We start from the raw sequence: 17,091 nt of genomic DNA on the forward strand, positions 1-17,091 counted from the left end.
TAGTAAAGTCTAAAATAATTCCACTTTGATTAATGATTAATAAATCTTGACATTTCAAAACATTTTGCCGTACCTTGGCGGCACACTACCCTCAATCGACAGGGACAAGTTTTCCATCTCCTCAGCGTTTAAGCCCAGCTCAGTTCCATAGTTCTGCTGGAGCAGCTGCCAGAATTCCTGCCTGGTCAAGCTCTAAAATGACAGAAAAACTACACTGAGTATTTGGAAATACAACATAGGATAATATAGTGATGCAAACATGAAATTTGAAGTCAAAATGACCTATTGGGAAGCTACTAGGTGAGTGACTTTGGTAGTTATTTGACTTGGCTAGACGTCAGTTTTCTGCATCTGTAAAAATGGGTTAACAAAACTTATCTGACAGAGTTGATACTAGGAAGAGATAAAATGATGACTTTAAAGTGCATTAATAACTACTATAAACGGAAGGTAAAACATTTAAAATTTTTTTTTATAAAATAATTCGTTCATAGTTTCTGGCAATTACTAACTGCAATTTAAGTTCTGTAACCCAATCAGTCTACCACGACCATGGATCACCATTCAGAGAACTAATCACTAATTCAGAACCAGCCTCTTAATCCATAATGTATCTGAATATTTTAACAATTTTTAAAAACTTATATATCAGGAAACTTTAAATTATAAATATAAAAGGCAAGAGGGTGGAATAGAATACTTCCTTTGATTTATTTTCAATAAAGTCCAGCTTGTTCTTTCTTTGTATGTATCATATCACTGTTAAAATCATCTAATACGAAAAACTCATGCATTACATAGCAAAACAAATACAATAATAGTATGATAACTAATGGTCTGATTTCTAGAAACTTTATAGATGGTTAACTACATGATTAAGCAAGATAGAAGGAAGCAGCATAACATCTGAAGCAATTGTTGGCAAGATTCTTTATTTCTCTCATTCATTCAACAGATATTTACTTAGAACCTACCAAGTGTGTACCACTGCACCAGACGCTAAGGAGGATAAAAATGACGCATAATGATGCTCTCAAACAACTTACAGCTGAAGAAACATGGGAGACTTTTAAGTAAAGTTCAATATGACAAGCTATAATATTACTATGTACTAAAGTGCCGGTGGAATCAATATGATACAAAAGTCTAGAGGAAAGAAATATTACTATGGATTGAGGTGTTCAGATAAGGCTTCACACTGGAGAAGGGTCTTCAGCTGAGCTGAAGGAAGGACATGAATGGGGGAAATGGAGAAAGGAAAAAGTTTTGGGAGAGGGAAACCAACATACAAATACAGAATAAATACATGAAGAACATAAGTTATATTTGTTTTGAAGTCAGTTAGGAGTTTATCAGCCCAAGTGGAGTAAAAAATTTAAGTTGGGAAACAGTAGGGATAAATATAGAGATTTTATGGGGCAAAAACCTACAGCTGCCTTGAATTCCTCCCTGACAGTCCCCACGACAAATACCGCTTCCTTTTTTCTTTCTCCTTGTTTCTTCTGTCTAGTAGCTGTGACATCTTTGTTTGTTACATTACTCTAGATGACCCTCATTATATTTCATGGGACCTCAAAGAGATTAACAACAAAATTTCTGCACTTTAGAACGCTAGTTCCCAATTTGCTGTGTCCAGACTACTAAGATTTCACAAGAGTAGTTGAGGAAAATTCGGATCTTATGATCAGTTCTTCAGTCAAAAATATCCAAACAGTTCTCTACAATAAAGTTATTCAAGCTAGGTAAAACGTCAGGCCTCTTTATTTGGGGCTGAATTATATTAACCTAGAGTGGTTCTCTCAGGCTGATAAGAAACTCTCAAGGGAAATAATGTATGTCCAATAAACAATAATATTCTAACATTTTATTATTTAATATATACCACTTATTTGGTGGACAAAAAAGTCTTTTGAAGCATAGTGTCCAGAGAAGAAAAATAAAAAGGATCACTAGAGGGAGAGAAAGTTAAGGAACCAGTGTCCTTGATGCTAAAGGCCTCCTTTTCTGACTCCCACTCCAGAAGAGCCATTTGTGAACTTTTTCCACAATAGCAGTTAGCTCATATGAATAATTAACTCAATCTTCCAAATACATTATCTTTGAAATACTTTCAGTGTCATAAATGGATGGTTAACTTTATAGAGAGAAACAAGCACTATTTCAATAAATATATGGAAGATTAACCTTTTATAATAACTTTTCTGAAATAATAGATATCAAACTACTCCAAAAACAGACTAAAGCAAGTAGATAAACCAATGAAAAATATTCACACAGCTTCCTAAGAGTGAAAGAAGTGAAACCTAATAAGTAAAATATTAACAAAAATACAATTTTATTTGACTACATAAATAAATGTTTTTAAACATATTCTCATATATTATCAAGGAGTTAATAGGGTAATTTCAGTATGCTTTTCAATCAAGTAGTTAAAAATATATAGATATATAAAAAGGGTTAATGGTAAACAAAATAGAACTCACTTAATTTACCATCTTACAGATTTGCTAATTTGTTAAAAATGACTTTTTCCACAAAGTTGACCAGAAGTCACAAAAATGTGGTTATTTACAGCCATGCTGAACACTCAAACACTAAAACGTATATCCAGACTGATATTCATAATTCTTTCAAATAATCAGCAGCAGAACCAGGGTTAAGTAACCTTAAAAAATAACCTCGATTTTAAGCAAAGGCTGACCACCTACCTGCGGAGGACGGAGAGTCTCCCCATCTCAGCCGGCAGAGGGCTTTAACAAAACAAAGAGGAACCGAGCAGGAGTCAGCTCAGACTCTAAAGTCAGATCAATTTCTGCCCCGAAAGCTTTGTATTCTAAGTATGCTGCAGTCTTTAACTGCAGCAGTTCCAAATATGTAACGACACCTACGTAAAATCACTGCTTCAATATTCGAGTTTTATGAGACGATTTCCTCATAAAAGACAAGTTCTGTTGCAGTTTAAAGCACATTATTTGTCACTTCCTGGTTGATAGTATCACACTCTTTCCAAGGTTGCAGGTTAGAATGCAGAACTGGAAGTTATACCTCACTCCACAGGTTCCTAAGCCACTCCTACTAGGAGAGGACAGGTAAACAGCGTTTCATTAAAGAGACAGTTCCCAATTTCTTCTTTTGTACACACAGATTAGAAAAAATAAAATGCAAACGAAAATATCTTGCTCATGCTCATGTCTACTGCATGTTTATATAAAATGTCTATTGCAATATTACTTTAATGTCATTGTAAAAATTAAATATATTAAGAGTTAAATTTTCTTATCCACGCTAATATTGTCTATTCGGTTCTGGCGGTGTCATCATTACTTCTTCATATACCACTTCCTTAGTACTGATGCAGTAGGCCCAACAGACTCCTGCATTAACCCTTTACAACTAACAAAGATTGTAGCTCTTGAGCATTGTAAACAGAACGTGAGGAAATAGCAGGCAGAGGGAGATTTTCAGGTGTCCAACAAGCCCTCAGCAGATCTTTCACCACTGAAAAGTTTACATCTTGATTTCTTAATAATTCTTTCCTTTAAAAATATTTTTGACTTTATTCAGAATAGTTCCCCAGCAGGGACCTGGACTATAATACACACTATAGAACATCTCATCGACCAATTCCAATTTACTCCCCAGAAGAAAAGTTTTCTCATAAATGAAAAATCAAAGCTTGCCCTAATTTCTACCTAGCCGCTCCATTTAATTTAGCGAGGTGTGCAGACAGGTCAAAGGCTACGTGAGGAACTGCAAGGATCAAGATTTTTGAGGGTTGCTAGAATCTACTCATTTCATAGACGAGCAGAACGAGGGACTAGCGTGGCCTGCAGAAAACCCCTCCCTCAAACTGAAGAACGCACACTATGGGGGCTAGCTCCCACCGTCTAAAGACTAGTGCTTTTGACATATTACGGTAGTTCTCATTGACCGAAACTGTAGACAGACATCCTTACCCTACTACAGCCACCAAACAGCTATGAGGAAAGTACACATTAACTCTACTGTAAATGATTTGTAGACACTTTCGCTAAATAGAAAAATCCTTCTAGTAAACCACTGGTATGCAGAGCAGCGCTCAATTTAGCAGGCTCGAGAGGGAAAACGGAACCTAAGACTGGGCCGCAAGAACGCCTGGCATGCAAACACTGAGTAGAAGAGTGACCAGCAAAAAAGAACGAGGAAAATACCAGAGCGGTAAGAGGGAAGTGCGGAAAGAAGGATGTCATGGAAACCAAGGGACGGTGTTTCAAAATGGAGGGAGTGCCCAATGGTACGAAATGCTGCTGAAAGATCAAATAAGGTAAGCACCTGGATGGCATGCAGGCGTGCCGAGCAGGGAAGCCGCCTGGCGAGCCAGTTCCCCGAATGGCATGGTGGTCGGGGAAGGAGGCGGGGGAAGGAAAGGCTTAGTGGGGGAAGGGGAGGCAGCCAGCTCAGGAGGAGCCTTGTATGCCATGCTGAAGAATATGGGGTTTACACTGCCAAAATATAAAAAGCCACCTAGTAATTTTACATAGAAAACTAGAAAAGTAAAAAGTTCAGAACCGTGTTTTGAAAAGATAGACTTTTGAAAGTACTACTACTTTGGTAACAACCTAAAGGACAGATTAGAATATCAAAAAGAGATAGGAGACTCTTGTAGTGGTTCAAGCTGGAGATGACGAGGGCCTTGGTGACCAACATGACACGGTTGGCAAAGCAGAGGTAAGAAACAAGGACACAGCCGGGTTCCTGGCTTGGTGACCAGGCAGGAGGAGACACACTTCTCAGACCAAAGGGAAACAGGTGGAGTTCTGCCACCAAAAAGATAAAAAAAAGAGTGAACAAGAGAAGAGCATTTTGAAAAACTTCTACATCGCCGGGCTATTCTATAGAAAATGTGACTAAAATAGTTAGCAAATTCACATTTATTTTTTCCAGATAGGTTTGAAAGTTGCACTTATTAGATTGATAGCACTACTGGAAAACTTCTGGATTTCAAAGTAACTCCAAAAGGAGTCATCACTGGAGAGGAGCCTAAGGAAGGATAATAGGGTCTGATAAGGCTGAGGACTCTGTAGCAGAAGGCTGGAAGACACTCTTCAAAAAGGTCTCAGAAGGTGACATTAACTTCAGAGACTGACCACTATTTGGAGAAGGGCCTCAGCACTGCCAGCATCCTAGAGTTGCACTCAGAGTGGCTGATTTAAACAAGCCACGCTCAAAAGTGGCATACACTCACTCAGTGGTCAGTACACTAATACACAGTAGGGGAACAGCCCTTTCCGGTTTTCAGAAGTTTCTCATTATACCATCTGCAATACCTGAATACCTTGGAAGTCACGTACTAGTAATCAGAAATTTTCATGATAAGCACAGAATCAGAGCAAGGGTAGGCAGTTTTAAGGGACAATTTACTGTGACGTTGGTGGGGCCTGATGACTCATCTCTGTACATTTCTCTAGTAATCAAAATCTGCCTCTGTGACTCTACTTTTCAGTCTTAAGTCCTAAATTCTTGGCCTAAGTCTGGCAAAGCCCCCTTCAGACTGACATATTCTTTCTTTACAGACACTAATACAATCAACTGACTGTTTTTTGGTTTGTTTTTGTGTTTTGGGGTGAGGAAGATCATCCCTGAGCTAACACCTGTGCCAATCTTCCTCTATTTTGTATGTGGGATGCCGCCACAGCATGGCTTGGTGAGCGGTGTGTAAGTCTGCCCCCGGGATCCGAACCTGTGAAACCAGGGCCACTGAAGCAGAGCACGTGAACTAAACCACTACACCACTGGGCCAGCCCCACAACCCACTGTCTTAAACCCTTTTTTTCACCAACACAACTGAGGCATAGGACATCCTCTGTCATCCTTCCATTAGCAGTTCCCAAAATAGAAACTGGAGTGACTTGTACCAGAATTTGAAGAAGGTGGGTCCATATACACTGAAAAAGCTCCCCTCATCAACTCACCCCTAACTGTGACACACGCCTTTTCTTCCGCCCTGAGGGAATAAGTCTGAAGGCCATTTTGTCTCTTCAAGCCTTAGAATTTAAAATAAGTGCAGATTTCTGTTCTATTAGGCCCCAGATTTAAGTATTCACTCTCAAAATGTACTCTCCAATTTCCCCAGAGAGCTAGCTTCCCAGTAGCCCCCGTGTGCTGGCAAGAGAGACCACTACTATCTCTCTGAGAGAAAAATAGTGGGAAAAGAACATTTTGATTCTATATGCACCCTGCTACATTATTAGCATCTTTGGCAACTGAGGATACTTGAGTGTTTCAAGGTAATCATTTGTTCTCACAGCACATACACGTTTAAGAAATTGAGTTAAATGAACACCGAACAGAAGCATATCCTGAAAGTTGTTTCTGCAACGAAATCTCTGCCTATGTTTTCTCCCTAGTGTTTGCCTTTTCCTTGAGCAAGGAAGTGAAAATATCTCATTAATTAATTGTAATGATTAGGTGATGTCTAAATCATTGAGATTCTACTAAAGCGAGTCACTCAAAGTATTTATAGAGCATTGGCTATGTGTAACATAACCCTATAACTTATCATCCAAACTGGCAAACTTTTGAGAGTAAAGGGGACACTATTAATATTTACATTGACAGAGGCTTAAACCCAGACAGTCCCAGAGTGCACTGGGTAAACCAAGGTATATGCCGAACGAGACACACGGCTAGTTACGGGACATAAACCAATGAGTAAGACAGACAGGGTCTTCGGCCTAAGGGTGTTTACAGTCAAACAAGGAGAATAAGCATAGAACAAAATTATAACTGTAAGGAATGCTATAAAAGAGAAATGCAAGATGTTACAAGAGGGTGAAAGAATGGACCTGACTTCAGTTTTATTAATAAGTTGCAGTTAGAATTAGGAGTGGAAAAGAACCAGGCACAAAGATGCTGTTTGAAGACCTAGTGCAGAAAAAGAAAATGCAGAACATTTAAGAGGATAAGAACAGGGAGGGTGTGTTGAGATGGGGCTGGAGTGGTGGCCTGGGACCAGATCATGCAGTCCCTACATAAAATTTTAGATTTTCATTCCAAAGGAAATGCGTATTAGCAAGAAGTTAATATTAGCAGGTATACATTGAAAAATAAATAAATAAATAAATTTGGCTGTAGTATTGTTCAGAGGCGAAAAACTATTTCTGCAAAAGGCCACATAGTAAATATTTTAGGCTTTGTGGCCATTCGATCTCTGTTGCAGCTGCTAAGCTCTGCTGTAGTGTGAAATCAGCCCCAGACAACGCAGAACAGATGCACGCGGCTGTGTTTCCATAAAACTTCATCAACGGACACTGAAATCTGAATTTCATGCCACTATGTCATAAAATATTATTCTTCTTCTGATTTTTTAAAAACCATTTAAAAATGTAAAACCATTCCCACTTTGCAGACCATATAAAAACAGGTGACAAGACTGTCTGTCTGGCTCTTCCATAGAACGTGGAAGGGAGGAGGGGCCTAAACTAAACCAAGGAGCAGAGGGGCGGGGTGGGGAAGCGCCTGGGGATTTATCTTAAACCATGAATTTATTTTGTTGGAGAAATGAACAAAAATACACACATGACTTTAAAATCACTTTGTTGTATTTACCTTAATTGAATAATACTTTCTCAATTAATTTGTTTTTAAGACCTCTTCATGCAAGAAATAAGCAAAGTAAGACATATTTACTTTTTACTGTCACATTCCCTAATGACAAGTAAACATAATATTCTGAACTTAAATTCTCTAAAAGTATTTTGCATATATATAAAATGTATTATTCAAATTACTCATGTTGTTTTATAGAATTTTGTAGTTATGTTGTATATTTTAGGATTTTGTTTTTTCTTCTTCTTTTTTAAACAGTGTTACAAAAGATCAAGAAATCTAACCAATGTAGCTTTATCACTTTAAAAAACTGGAGGGCAACTGAGGCGTGTAAAGTCACAGCCAACAGTGAAACTGCACCAAGTACTGAGCACTGCGCCGCCGGCACCTCCCACCTCCTCAGGCACCTCCCACCTCCTCAGCGGGAGTTGCTATTATTGTAACAGACATTAGTACGTTAAAAAAAACTGTTCTTCAAAGATCACTAGGAGATTACAGGAAGTGCAGTTTTGTTTTTGTTTCTGTTTTCTAGTTCTTTGCTGGGTCAATTCTACAATGTTTAAAATTCCAGTTAGGACAGTTTTAAAACAGATTTCAACTTTCATTAAGTTCTGTACAGCACCTTATACATAATTTACACTTAAAGAGTGATTTTTGTTTTAGTAGACAGCAGAAATGGTCACCGTTCTGTTTATTAAAATGAGAATCTAGTGTCCACTTGAAATAAAGAGGTGCATGTTCAGCGTTAAAGATACCAATTCAGCAGCCAAAGAGCTGCAAGGTGTAAGCACGGTACAGATGGTGACACTCCTGGTGTACACATCAAGAACCCAGGTGACATCAGGATCTTTTCCAAGAGGGTTAGATTCATTCCCGGCCGGCAGATGCAGCATTTCTCGGCTTTGGTGCCCTCAGAAGTATCATCGAATTCCCTTTCTTCCACCCACTTCAAAGAGCTTTTCTCTCTTTTCATTAAAGTTCAGATCTCAGTTTCCCCCTTGGCTCATCTGTAAACCTGAACTTTATCACTTCCCTGCAGGTATTTGTTTTCATAAGGATGTAGCACCAATCCAATTTTGGGAGGACACTCAGATCCAGTGTATAACCAAATGTGGGCGGGAGTAGCAGTCTGGCTCCTTGTTAGAACGAGGGAATGCACCTCGGGGAGTCCCAGAGCACTCGAAAGACTCGGCATTTGGGGGTGCGGTTAGCCAGGTCCCTAGGGGAACCCTGGAGTTTTCAGGCCGTGCCAGTAAGAGCAGCCCACTGTAATTATGACAGTGCATCTGAAGGTAGCAGGAAAGGAAGGAGGCCTCCCGCAGCACGACCCAGAAGGGCGGCGTGGAGCTGTGGAGCTGCGGGGCTGCAGGCCTTTGCGCAGCCCCTCCATACTCTCGCAGGAGGCTTCCGCGCGCCGCTGGACCCGGCACCCGCGGGCCCGCCGCCTGAGCATCGCCCAGGACAGGAGCACCTGCATCGGGCTCTGGGGAGGCAGGGCACCGAAACGCCAAGAAAGACTCATGGGGGCAAGTGGAGCTTGGACTTGGCTTCCCCCAAAGTCTTGTCTATTCCCTTAGGGAGGGAGGAGGGGCTGGGCTTGGCAAGCTTCTCCACGCCCACCCGCTTCTCCTCTCTCCCCTCCATCTCGGGACTTCCAGGCCACTTCTTTACGTCCCTCCTACTCCAGGAAAGTGACGGTATCCGAGTAGGGCACTGTTTGGAAGACCCTGTCCTCAGCAGCGTTCAACCCTAAGAGCCCCAAAGGCCAAAATGTGTGCCCTCCAGAGGTGAAGTTCCATCCTTCAAGCTTTCTTATCAGCTGGAAATCTCTACTCTTCCCCCCAAGCCACTTTTTTAAATCACAGCTTTATTGAGTTATAATTCACCTGCCACAAAATTCACTTTTTTAAAGTGTACGATTTGGAAGCTTTTAGCAAATCCGGAGTTGTACAACTATCACCACTAATTTTAGAACATTTTCATCAATCCAAGAGATACCCAAATCCATTAGCAGTCATTCGGCATTCCTCCCTCCCCCTGGCAACAAATTTATTTCTATTTCTAAGATTCTTCCTATTCTGGACATTTCATAGAAATAGAATCATACTATACGTGCTCTTTTGGGACTGGCTTTTTTTCCCATAGCATCATGTTGCCAGCTCACCTATGTTGTAACATTTATCAGCACTTCAGTCCTTTTGATTGCTAATACTCCATTGTATGAATATACATTCTGTTTATCCATTCGTTAGTTGATGGACACTTGGGATGTTGCCACTCTTCAGCTATTATGAATAATGCTATGAACGTTCAAGTGCAAGTTTCCGTGTGAACATATGCTTTCAATCCTCTTGCCTATAAACCTAGGAGTGGAATTGCTGGGTCATATGGTGACTCTATGTTTGACATTTTGAGAAACTGTCAAACTATTTTTCAAAGTTTTACAATCCTATCAGCAATGTATGAGGGTTTCAGTTGCTCTACATCCTCAACAATATTCGTTAATGTCTGCTTTTTATTTTAGCCATCCCAGTGGGTGTCAAGTGGCATCTCACTGTGGTTGATTTATATTTCCCTAATTGCTAATGATGTAAACATCTCTGCATGCACATATTGGCCATTTGTATATCTTCTTTGGAGAAATGACTATTCAAACCCTTTGCCCATTTTTTAACGGGCTATCTTTTTCTTGTTGAGTTGTAAGAATTCTTTACATATTCTGGATAAAAATACCTTATCAGATATTAACTTGCAAATATTTTCTCCTAATCCGTGAGCTGTCTTTTCACTTTCTTGATTGGACTCCTTCAAGCACAAAAGTTTTTAATTTTGATGACGTCAAACTTATCTATTTTTTCTTTTGTCTCTTCAGCTTTTGGTGTCATATCCAAGAAACCATTGTCTAATCCAAAGATCATCAGGATTTACACCTACAATTTCCTGAGAGTTTTATACTTTCAGATCTTACATTTAGGTCTATGATCCATCTGAGTTAATTTTTGTATATGGTATGAAGTAAGGGCAAAATTCATTCTTTTGCACGTGGATATCTAGTTGTTCCAGCACCATCTGATGAAAAGACTATTCTTTCCCCATCAAATGTTTTGGCACCCTTATCAAAAATCAATTTACGGTCAATAAGTGTAAGATTTTATTTTGGGACTCTTTTAATTCTATTCCATTAATCTATATGTCCAGACTTACGCCAGTAAGTCTACTGCCTTGATTACTGTAGCTTTGTAGTAAACATTCAAATCAGGAAGTACAAGTCCTCCAATGTTATGGACTGAACTGTATCCCCTCAAAATTCGTATGTTGAAGCCCTAACTCCCAATGTGATGGTATCTGGAGATGGGGTCTTTGCAAGATAATTAGGTTTAGATGAGGTGATGAGGGTGGGGCCCTCATGATGAGAGTTTGCTCTCTCGCTCTCCACCACGTCAGGACACAGCAAGAAAGCAGCTATATGCAAGCTAGGAAGCGTTCTCAACAAAACCCAACCATGTTGGCTTCTGATCTGAGACTGCCAGCCTCCAGAGCTATGAGAAAACAAACTTCTGTCGTTTAAGCCACCCACTCTATGGCATTTTGTTATGGCAGCCTGAGCTGACTAAGACAGAGGTCATAAGGGTGGGGCATTAATCCAGTAAGACTGGTGTTCATATAAGAAGATGAAGAGATACCAGGAGTGTGCACAAAGGAAAAGCCACGTGAGGACACAGAGAAGGCTGCAAGCCAACAAGAGGGGGGTCTCACCAGAAACTCACCCAGCCAGCATCATGATCTCAGACTTCAGCCTCCAGAACTGTGAGAAAATAAACTTCCGCTGTTTCAAGCCACCTAGTCTGTAGTACTTTGTTATGGCAGCCCTAACAGACTGATTCATCCAACTTTGTTCTTCTTTTTGAAGATTGTTTTGGCTATTCTGGGTACTTGGAATTTCCATATGAATTTTAGGATCTGCTTGTCAATTTCCAAAAAAAAAATGCCAGTTGGGATTCCGATAGGCATCGCATTAAATGTGCAGATCAAATTGGGGAGTATTGCCATCTTAATATTAAGTCTCCTGATCTGTGAGTATGAGATTCTTTTTATTTACTTAAGTCTTTAATTTCGTTCAACAATGTTTCGTAGCTTTCAGTGTGTCTTACAGGTTTTTCTTGGTGTTTTTGTTTTTTTAAGATTTTTATTTTTCCTTCTTCTCCCCAAAGCCCCTCAGTACATAGTTGTATATATCTTCAGTTGGTCCTTCTAGCTGTGGCATGCAGGACGCACCTCGGCATGGCCTGATAAGTGGTGCTAGGTCCACACCCAGGATCCAAACCTGCACAACCCTGGGCTGCCAAAGCAGAGTGTGAGAACTCAACCACTCTGCCACAGGGGCAGCCCCATCTTACAGTTCTTTTGTTAAATTTATTCCCAAATATTTTACTCTTTTTGATGTTATTGTAAATAAACTTTTTTTTAATTTTATTTTCAGATTGTTCATTGTAAGTGTATAGAAATATAAGTGATTTCTGTATTTTAATTATGTATTCTGCAACCTTCCTGAACTTAGTTCTAACAGGTTTTTACTGGCTTCCTTAGGATTTTATATATACAAAAACATAACATCCACCAAGGGAGATAGTTTTATGTCTTCATTTTTTTTTTTTTAAGATTGGCACCTGAGCTAACAACTGTCGCCCAGGATCTGAACCGACAACACCCTGGGCCGCTGAAACAGAGCACGCAAATTTAACCACTCGGGCATGCGGCCAGCCCCATCTTATCCCTTTTTATCTTGGTCAATATAGATAAAGGTTTGGCAATTTTGTTGAGCTTTTCCCAAAGAAAGAACTTGATTCATTTGATTGTTTCTATTTTTCTATTCTCTATTTCATTCATTTCTGTTCTAATCTTTATGATTTCCTTGCCTCTCTTTGCTTTGAGTTCAGTTCACTCTCCTTTTTCTAATTTCTTAAAGTAGAAAGTGAGGGTATTGGTTTGAGATCCTTCTTCCTTTTTAAAATAGGTATTTATAGTTATAGATTCCCTTCTAAGCACTGCTTTAGCTGTATCTCATAAGCTTTGGTATGTTGTGGTTTTGTTTTCATTTAACTCAAACTATTTTCTAATTTCCCTTGAAAGATTTCTTCTTTCACTCGTTAGTTAATTAGGTGCATTCTGTTAATATCCACTTTGTGTGAATTTCCCAAATTTCCTTCTGTTATTTATTTCTAATTTCATTCCACTGTGGTCAGAGAACATGTTTCATATTATTTCAATCCTTTTGAATTTATTAAGGCTTGTGTTATGACCTAGCATGTGATCTGTGCTGGAGAATGTTCCATGTGTACTTGAGGAGATGCGTATTCTGTTTTGAGTAGTGTCCCATAGACGTCTTCTACTTCTAGTTAGTTTATAGTTTTGTTCAAGTCTTCTGTTTCCTTGTTTATCTTCTGTCTGGTTGTTCTATCCATCATTGAAAGTGGGGTATTGAAATCTCAAACTATTATTGTCGAATTGTCTATTTCTCCCTTCAATTCTACCAGTTTTTGTTTCATGTATTTTAGGGCTCTGTTATTAGGTGCATGTAAGTTTATAATTGTTATGAATTCCAGAAAGATTACCCTTTTATTATAAAATATTCCTCCTTATCTCTATTAATTTTTGTCTAAAGTTTATTTTGTCTGATGTTACTATGGTCCCTTCAGTTCCCTTTGGTTATGGTTTGCATGGTATATCTTTTTCCATCCTTTTACTTTCCATCTTTTTGTGTCTTTAAATCTAATGTGTCTCTTACAGACAGCATGTAGTTGGATCATGTTTTTTTCATTCATTTCTGTCTACCTCTGCCTTCTGATTAAAGTGTTTAATTCATTTATACTTAATGATTTAACGTAATGTCTGTCATTTTACCATTTGTTTTTTATGTGTCTTATGTCTTTTCTCTCCCTCTTTTCTTCCGTTATTGCCTTCTTATGTGTTAAACAGATAGTTCTGGTGTACCATTTTAATTCCCCTGATGTTTCTCTTAGTATATTTTTTAAGTTATTTTCTTGGTGGTTAACCCAGGAATTATAATTAACATCTTAACTTGTAACTGAGGATTTTGTTTTGCTTCAAGTTTCTTCTTGGAATGTGAATAGTCTAATCAAAATTAGCTCCAGAAAAATAAAAAGCTTTTCAACTCACAAAACTGTTCAGATACAAACTGGGAGGATGCTATTATAACAAACACCTGCCTCCAGTATGAGCACTTACCTTGTCTAATAGTACATTCTGCCACAACCTAAAGATACTGAGGTAACTTCTATCCCTGGCACCAAAAGATGTAAAGAAAAACTGCAAAGAAAGATAATAGGACAATTTTAGCGTCATGGAAAAAAAGGGGAAAGAATCTATCACGGAGGTCTGCTGGAACTTGCTATGGTCAAAGCAAACTAGTAGGTCACCGCTGCCTACTTTATAAACTATTCTTGTTTAACAATAGAAAAAAAACAGGTAACAAGCGCATGAACAAGATGTCTTTAAAAATCGTATCTTACAGCAAATATAATTTTATCAGTATTTACCAGGGAAAGGAGCTTGAAATAGGTGGCTATTCATCTTCACTGTAGTTTAACTATTAAAATCAATTTAAATAAGCTTACTATAAAATTTTATTTATTCTGAACTTTACAAAGAGATGATCTGGTGGCCATTTGAGCCAAGTATACACAAAGAATAAGAAAAAAAATACAACTGGATTTCAAAGATAGATTTATTTTAAGGATCTTAGTTTAAAATTACATCATCTTTCATAGTCTTCTAAAAAACCCAGAAATACCTATTCTCTACTAATTATAGATATAAAACACCCATGTTAATATGAAACTTTGCTTTGAATGTTGTAGAAGAAAAATAGCATGTTTCAATCTATAATTCTATGTTTGCCTTTAGTTCTCTCTTCCTCTGCATTTAACTAATTTTTGCAAAGTCATATTTTAAAACAGGCTTTTATGAGAAAATCTGATGAGTGGCAGCACTAAAAACATTTTCTCAGAGTATCATCTCTTCTGATCCCCTAGTTAGTGAATTTTCATGATTGAGTGGTTATTTTTAGGAATGAGAAAACTCGGATCTATGTTTGATTTATTAAATAAAATGCCAAAAAATAATATCTTGGGTGTTTACACTTTTCATAGAAAGATTTTTAAAGTGCTACTTTCCAATTAATAAATTGAAACCTTGCTATATAATAGTCGTCATAAAGCCAAACTTCCATGACAACGGTATATCTAGGAGCTCTTCCAAATAGAATCACATACATAATATGTGACCTAATAATCACTACTTACTACCCCATTTCCTTTTCTTAGACCAAATTCTTCTGTTTTTTTATATAGCAATCATCTTACAACCCTGTGTTCAGATTATAGTAAGAAAAATCCCCTAGTCCATCTCTTTTTCACCACTGTATTATGCTTACTAATTACCTCTTCTTTTTTTTTAAAAAAAAATTTTATTTTTCCTTTTTCTCCCAAAGCCCCCCAGTACATAGTTGTGTATTTTTAGTTGTGGGTCCTTCTAGTTGTGGCATATGGGACACCGCCTCAGCATGGCTTGATGAGCAGTGCCATGTCTGTGCCCAGGATTCGAACCAGCAAAACCCTAGGCCGCCAAAGTGGAGCGCGTGAACCCAATCCCTCAGCCACAGGGCCGGACCCTAATTCCCACTTCTTAAACTAACACTCTGCTATCAGCTTTATCCACTCTTGTATACAACCACCACATTCTCCATTCTCAACCCCTTAACACTCCCATCTTTCTGGATAATCTAGGTAAATTACCATCTTATTTTATTCCTTGCTCAATATCCAACTTCAAAAATTTAATAATAAATCTTGATTCATTAATAACTTTAATTTGGGAGATGTTCTGGATAATGATATCTCTAAGCTGCTGGGGCACAGAACACATGCTAGAACATAACACAACTAAAAGTACCATGATTAACCTTCCTTTAATCATGGATCACACGGGAGGGGTGGACATTTAGTAGTGTAGATTCCTTCCCCAGGACGATGGAAAAAGAGATCATTCAGTCAATGTGGTCAGGCTAGGACCAGGGCTTCTGTAGTTAACCTGCCTGCGTTCACATCCCGGCTCTACCACCTGTTCTAGGACTTTGGGTCACTTTTCTTTAGTTTCCTTATCTGCAAGATGAGAATAATTATAGGAGCAAATTTTTGTGAGAATTAAATGAGAAAATATATGTAAAGAACTTAAAACAGCGTCTGAACAAGTATGTCTGGCAAATGCTAGTTGTTGTTATCGTTATTAAAATTAAAATGCTTGACCCTGAGATTCCATTGCATCTGTGAGAAACAGCCACACGTGAGCTTCAGAAGGCATGGGCAGGCTGCTCACCGCAGGAGTGTCTGCAACAGCGAAACACTGGAAACGAACTAACGCTCAAGGAAACCATGGGAAATCCATTCTATGAAACACTATCCAGCACTTCAATAAACAGAGATAGGTCTACGACATGTACTAGCCTGTGACTCCAGGGGATAATGTTCCTTTTTAAGAAAGGAAGACTGTAATCTTTAAAAGTGTCAAGGGCACAAAATTCAAGGAAAGACTAAGGCACTATTCCTGAACAAGGAAATTACAGCATGACAACTAAAGGTAATATGTATTTCTGAACTGGGTCTATTTGCTATAAAGGGTATTATGGGGATAATTGGGGAAGCTGATGAGGATATGAGGATTGAACAGTGGTAATGATCAATGTTAATTTCTTGATTTTGATGGTAATGTGGTTACGCAGGAGAATGTCTTTGTTGGAAATACACACTAGAATATGTGGGGTGATATCTGGGGTGATGAGGCTTCAGTGACAACTTACTCTTGGATAGTTCAGAGGGGAAAAGTTCTTTGTATTATACTTGGAAATGTTCTGTAAGGATGAGACTATTTAAAAATAAAAATAAAACTTAAGGTGCATTTGAAAGGAACTACAAGATTAAAAGGTATTAAAAGGTACAATAATTCAATGTCATGATAGTGTTTCTTTCCTCCCTTCTCTCTCTTTCCTCTTTTTTCCTTTTTTCTTTCATTTATTTCCTTCCTTCCTTCCTCCTTCTCCTTCATTCCCTCCCATACTTTCCTTCTTTTCCTTCCTTATTTCTTTTTCTTTCTCAGAATTATGCTTCTAGTATCACACACAGAGCCGTAATCAATTTTCCAGGTGGGTATAGAAAGGTTCTTGACATATCCCTGTTAAGAAATGGCAGGTATTATAGGTAGATAATAAAAATGATGACAGTTAAAGATAACTGCTATCCCAAAAAAAATCATACTGATTATGTGTTTATTCATATACTACCCAAATCTCTGCTCTCCAGAACCCTTTTTTTTTTATTAGTTGCTATTGTGCAGATATTACTGACTAAAGAACAATCATGGAATTATCAAGGTTTTTAGAAATAATAAGAATGTTTTGCTAATGCTACCCTACCTACCTCTTATAATGAA

General features: G+C 38.3%; 1 protein-coding gene and 1 long non-coding RNA gene across 14 annotated transcripts in view; one reads left to right on the forward strand and one right to left on the reverse strand.

Annotated features, from left to right (window-relative positions):
- GRAMD1C (GRAM domain containing 1C) overlaps positions 1–17,091 on the reverse strand; it is an 87,517-nt gene that overhangs the window by 33,157 nt on the left and 37,269 nt on the right. For 8 of the 12 annotated variants that reach the window (XM_008523143.2, XM_008523125.2, XM_070582665.1 and 5 more), the window contains 2 exons: positions 13,834–13,914; positions 74–192 (listed from right to left, as the gene is read on the reverse strand). In XM_008523143.2, the coding sequence (XP_008521365.2) occupies positions 74–192; positions 13,834–13,914 (200 nt within the window). Of the gene's footprint in view, positions 1–73; positions 193–2,708; positions 3,080–13,833; positions 16,834–17,091 lie in introns of those variants that run through there. The other 4 variants (XM_070582672.1, XM_070582668.1, XM_070582673.1 and 1 more) reach the window with 3 other exon arrangements.
- On the forward strand, positions 3,919–13,457 carry LOC139077033 (uncharacterized). Of its 2 annotated transcripts, XR_011529187.1 has the most exons (3): positions 4,059–4,303; positions 10,460–11,660; positions 12,247–13,457. It is a non-coding gene; the product is annotated as an uncharacterized lncRNA (long non-coding RNA). The 2 variants fall into 2 exon arrangements; XR_011529185.1 differs by lacking the exon at positions 12,247–13,457 and having other exon boundaries at positions 3,919–4,303; positions 10,460–12,060.

Source organism: Equus przewalskii, chromosome 18, assembly GCF_037783145.1.
Source record: "Equus przewalskii isolate Varuska chromosome 18, EquPr2, whole genome shotgun sequence".
Lineage (NCBI taxonomy): Eukaryota > Metazoa > Chordata > Mammalia > Perissodactyla > Equidae > Equus > Equus przewalskii.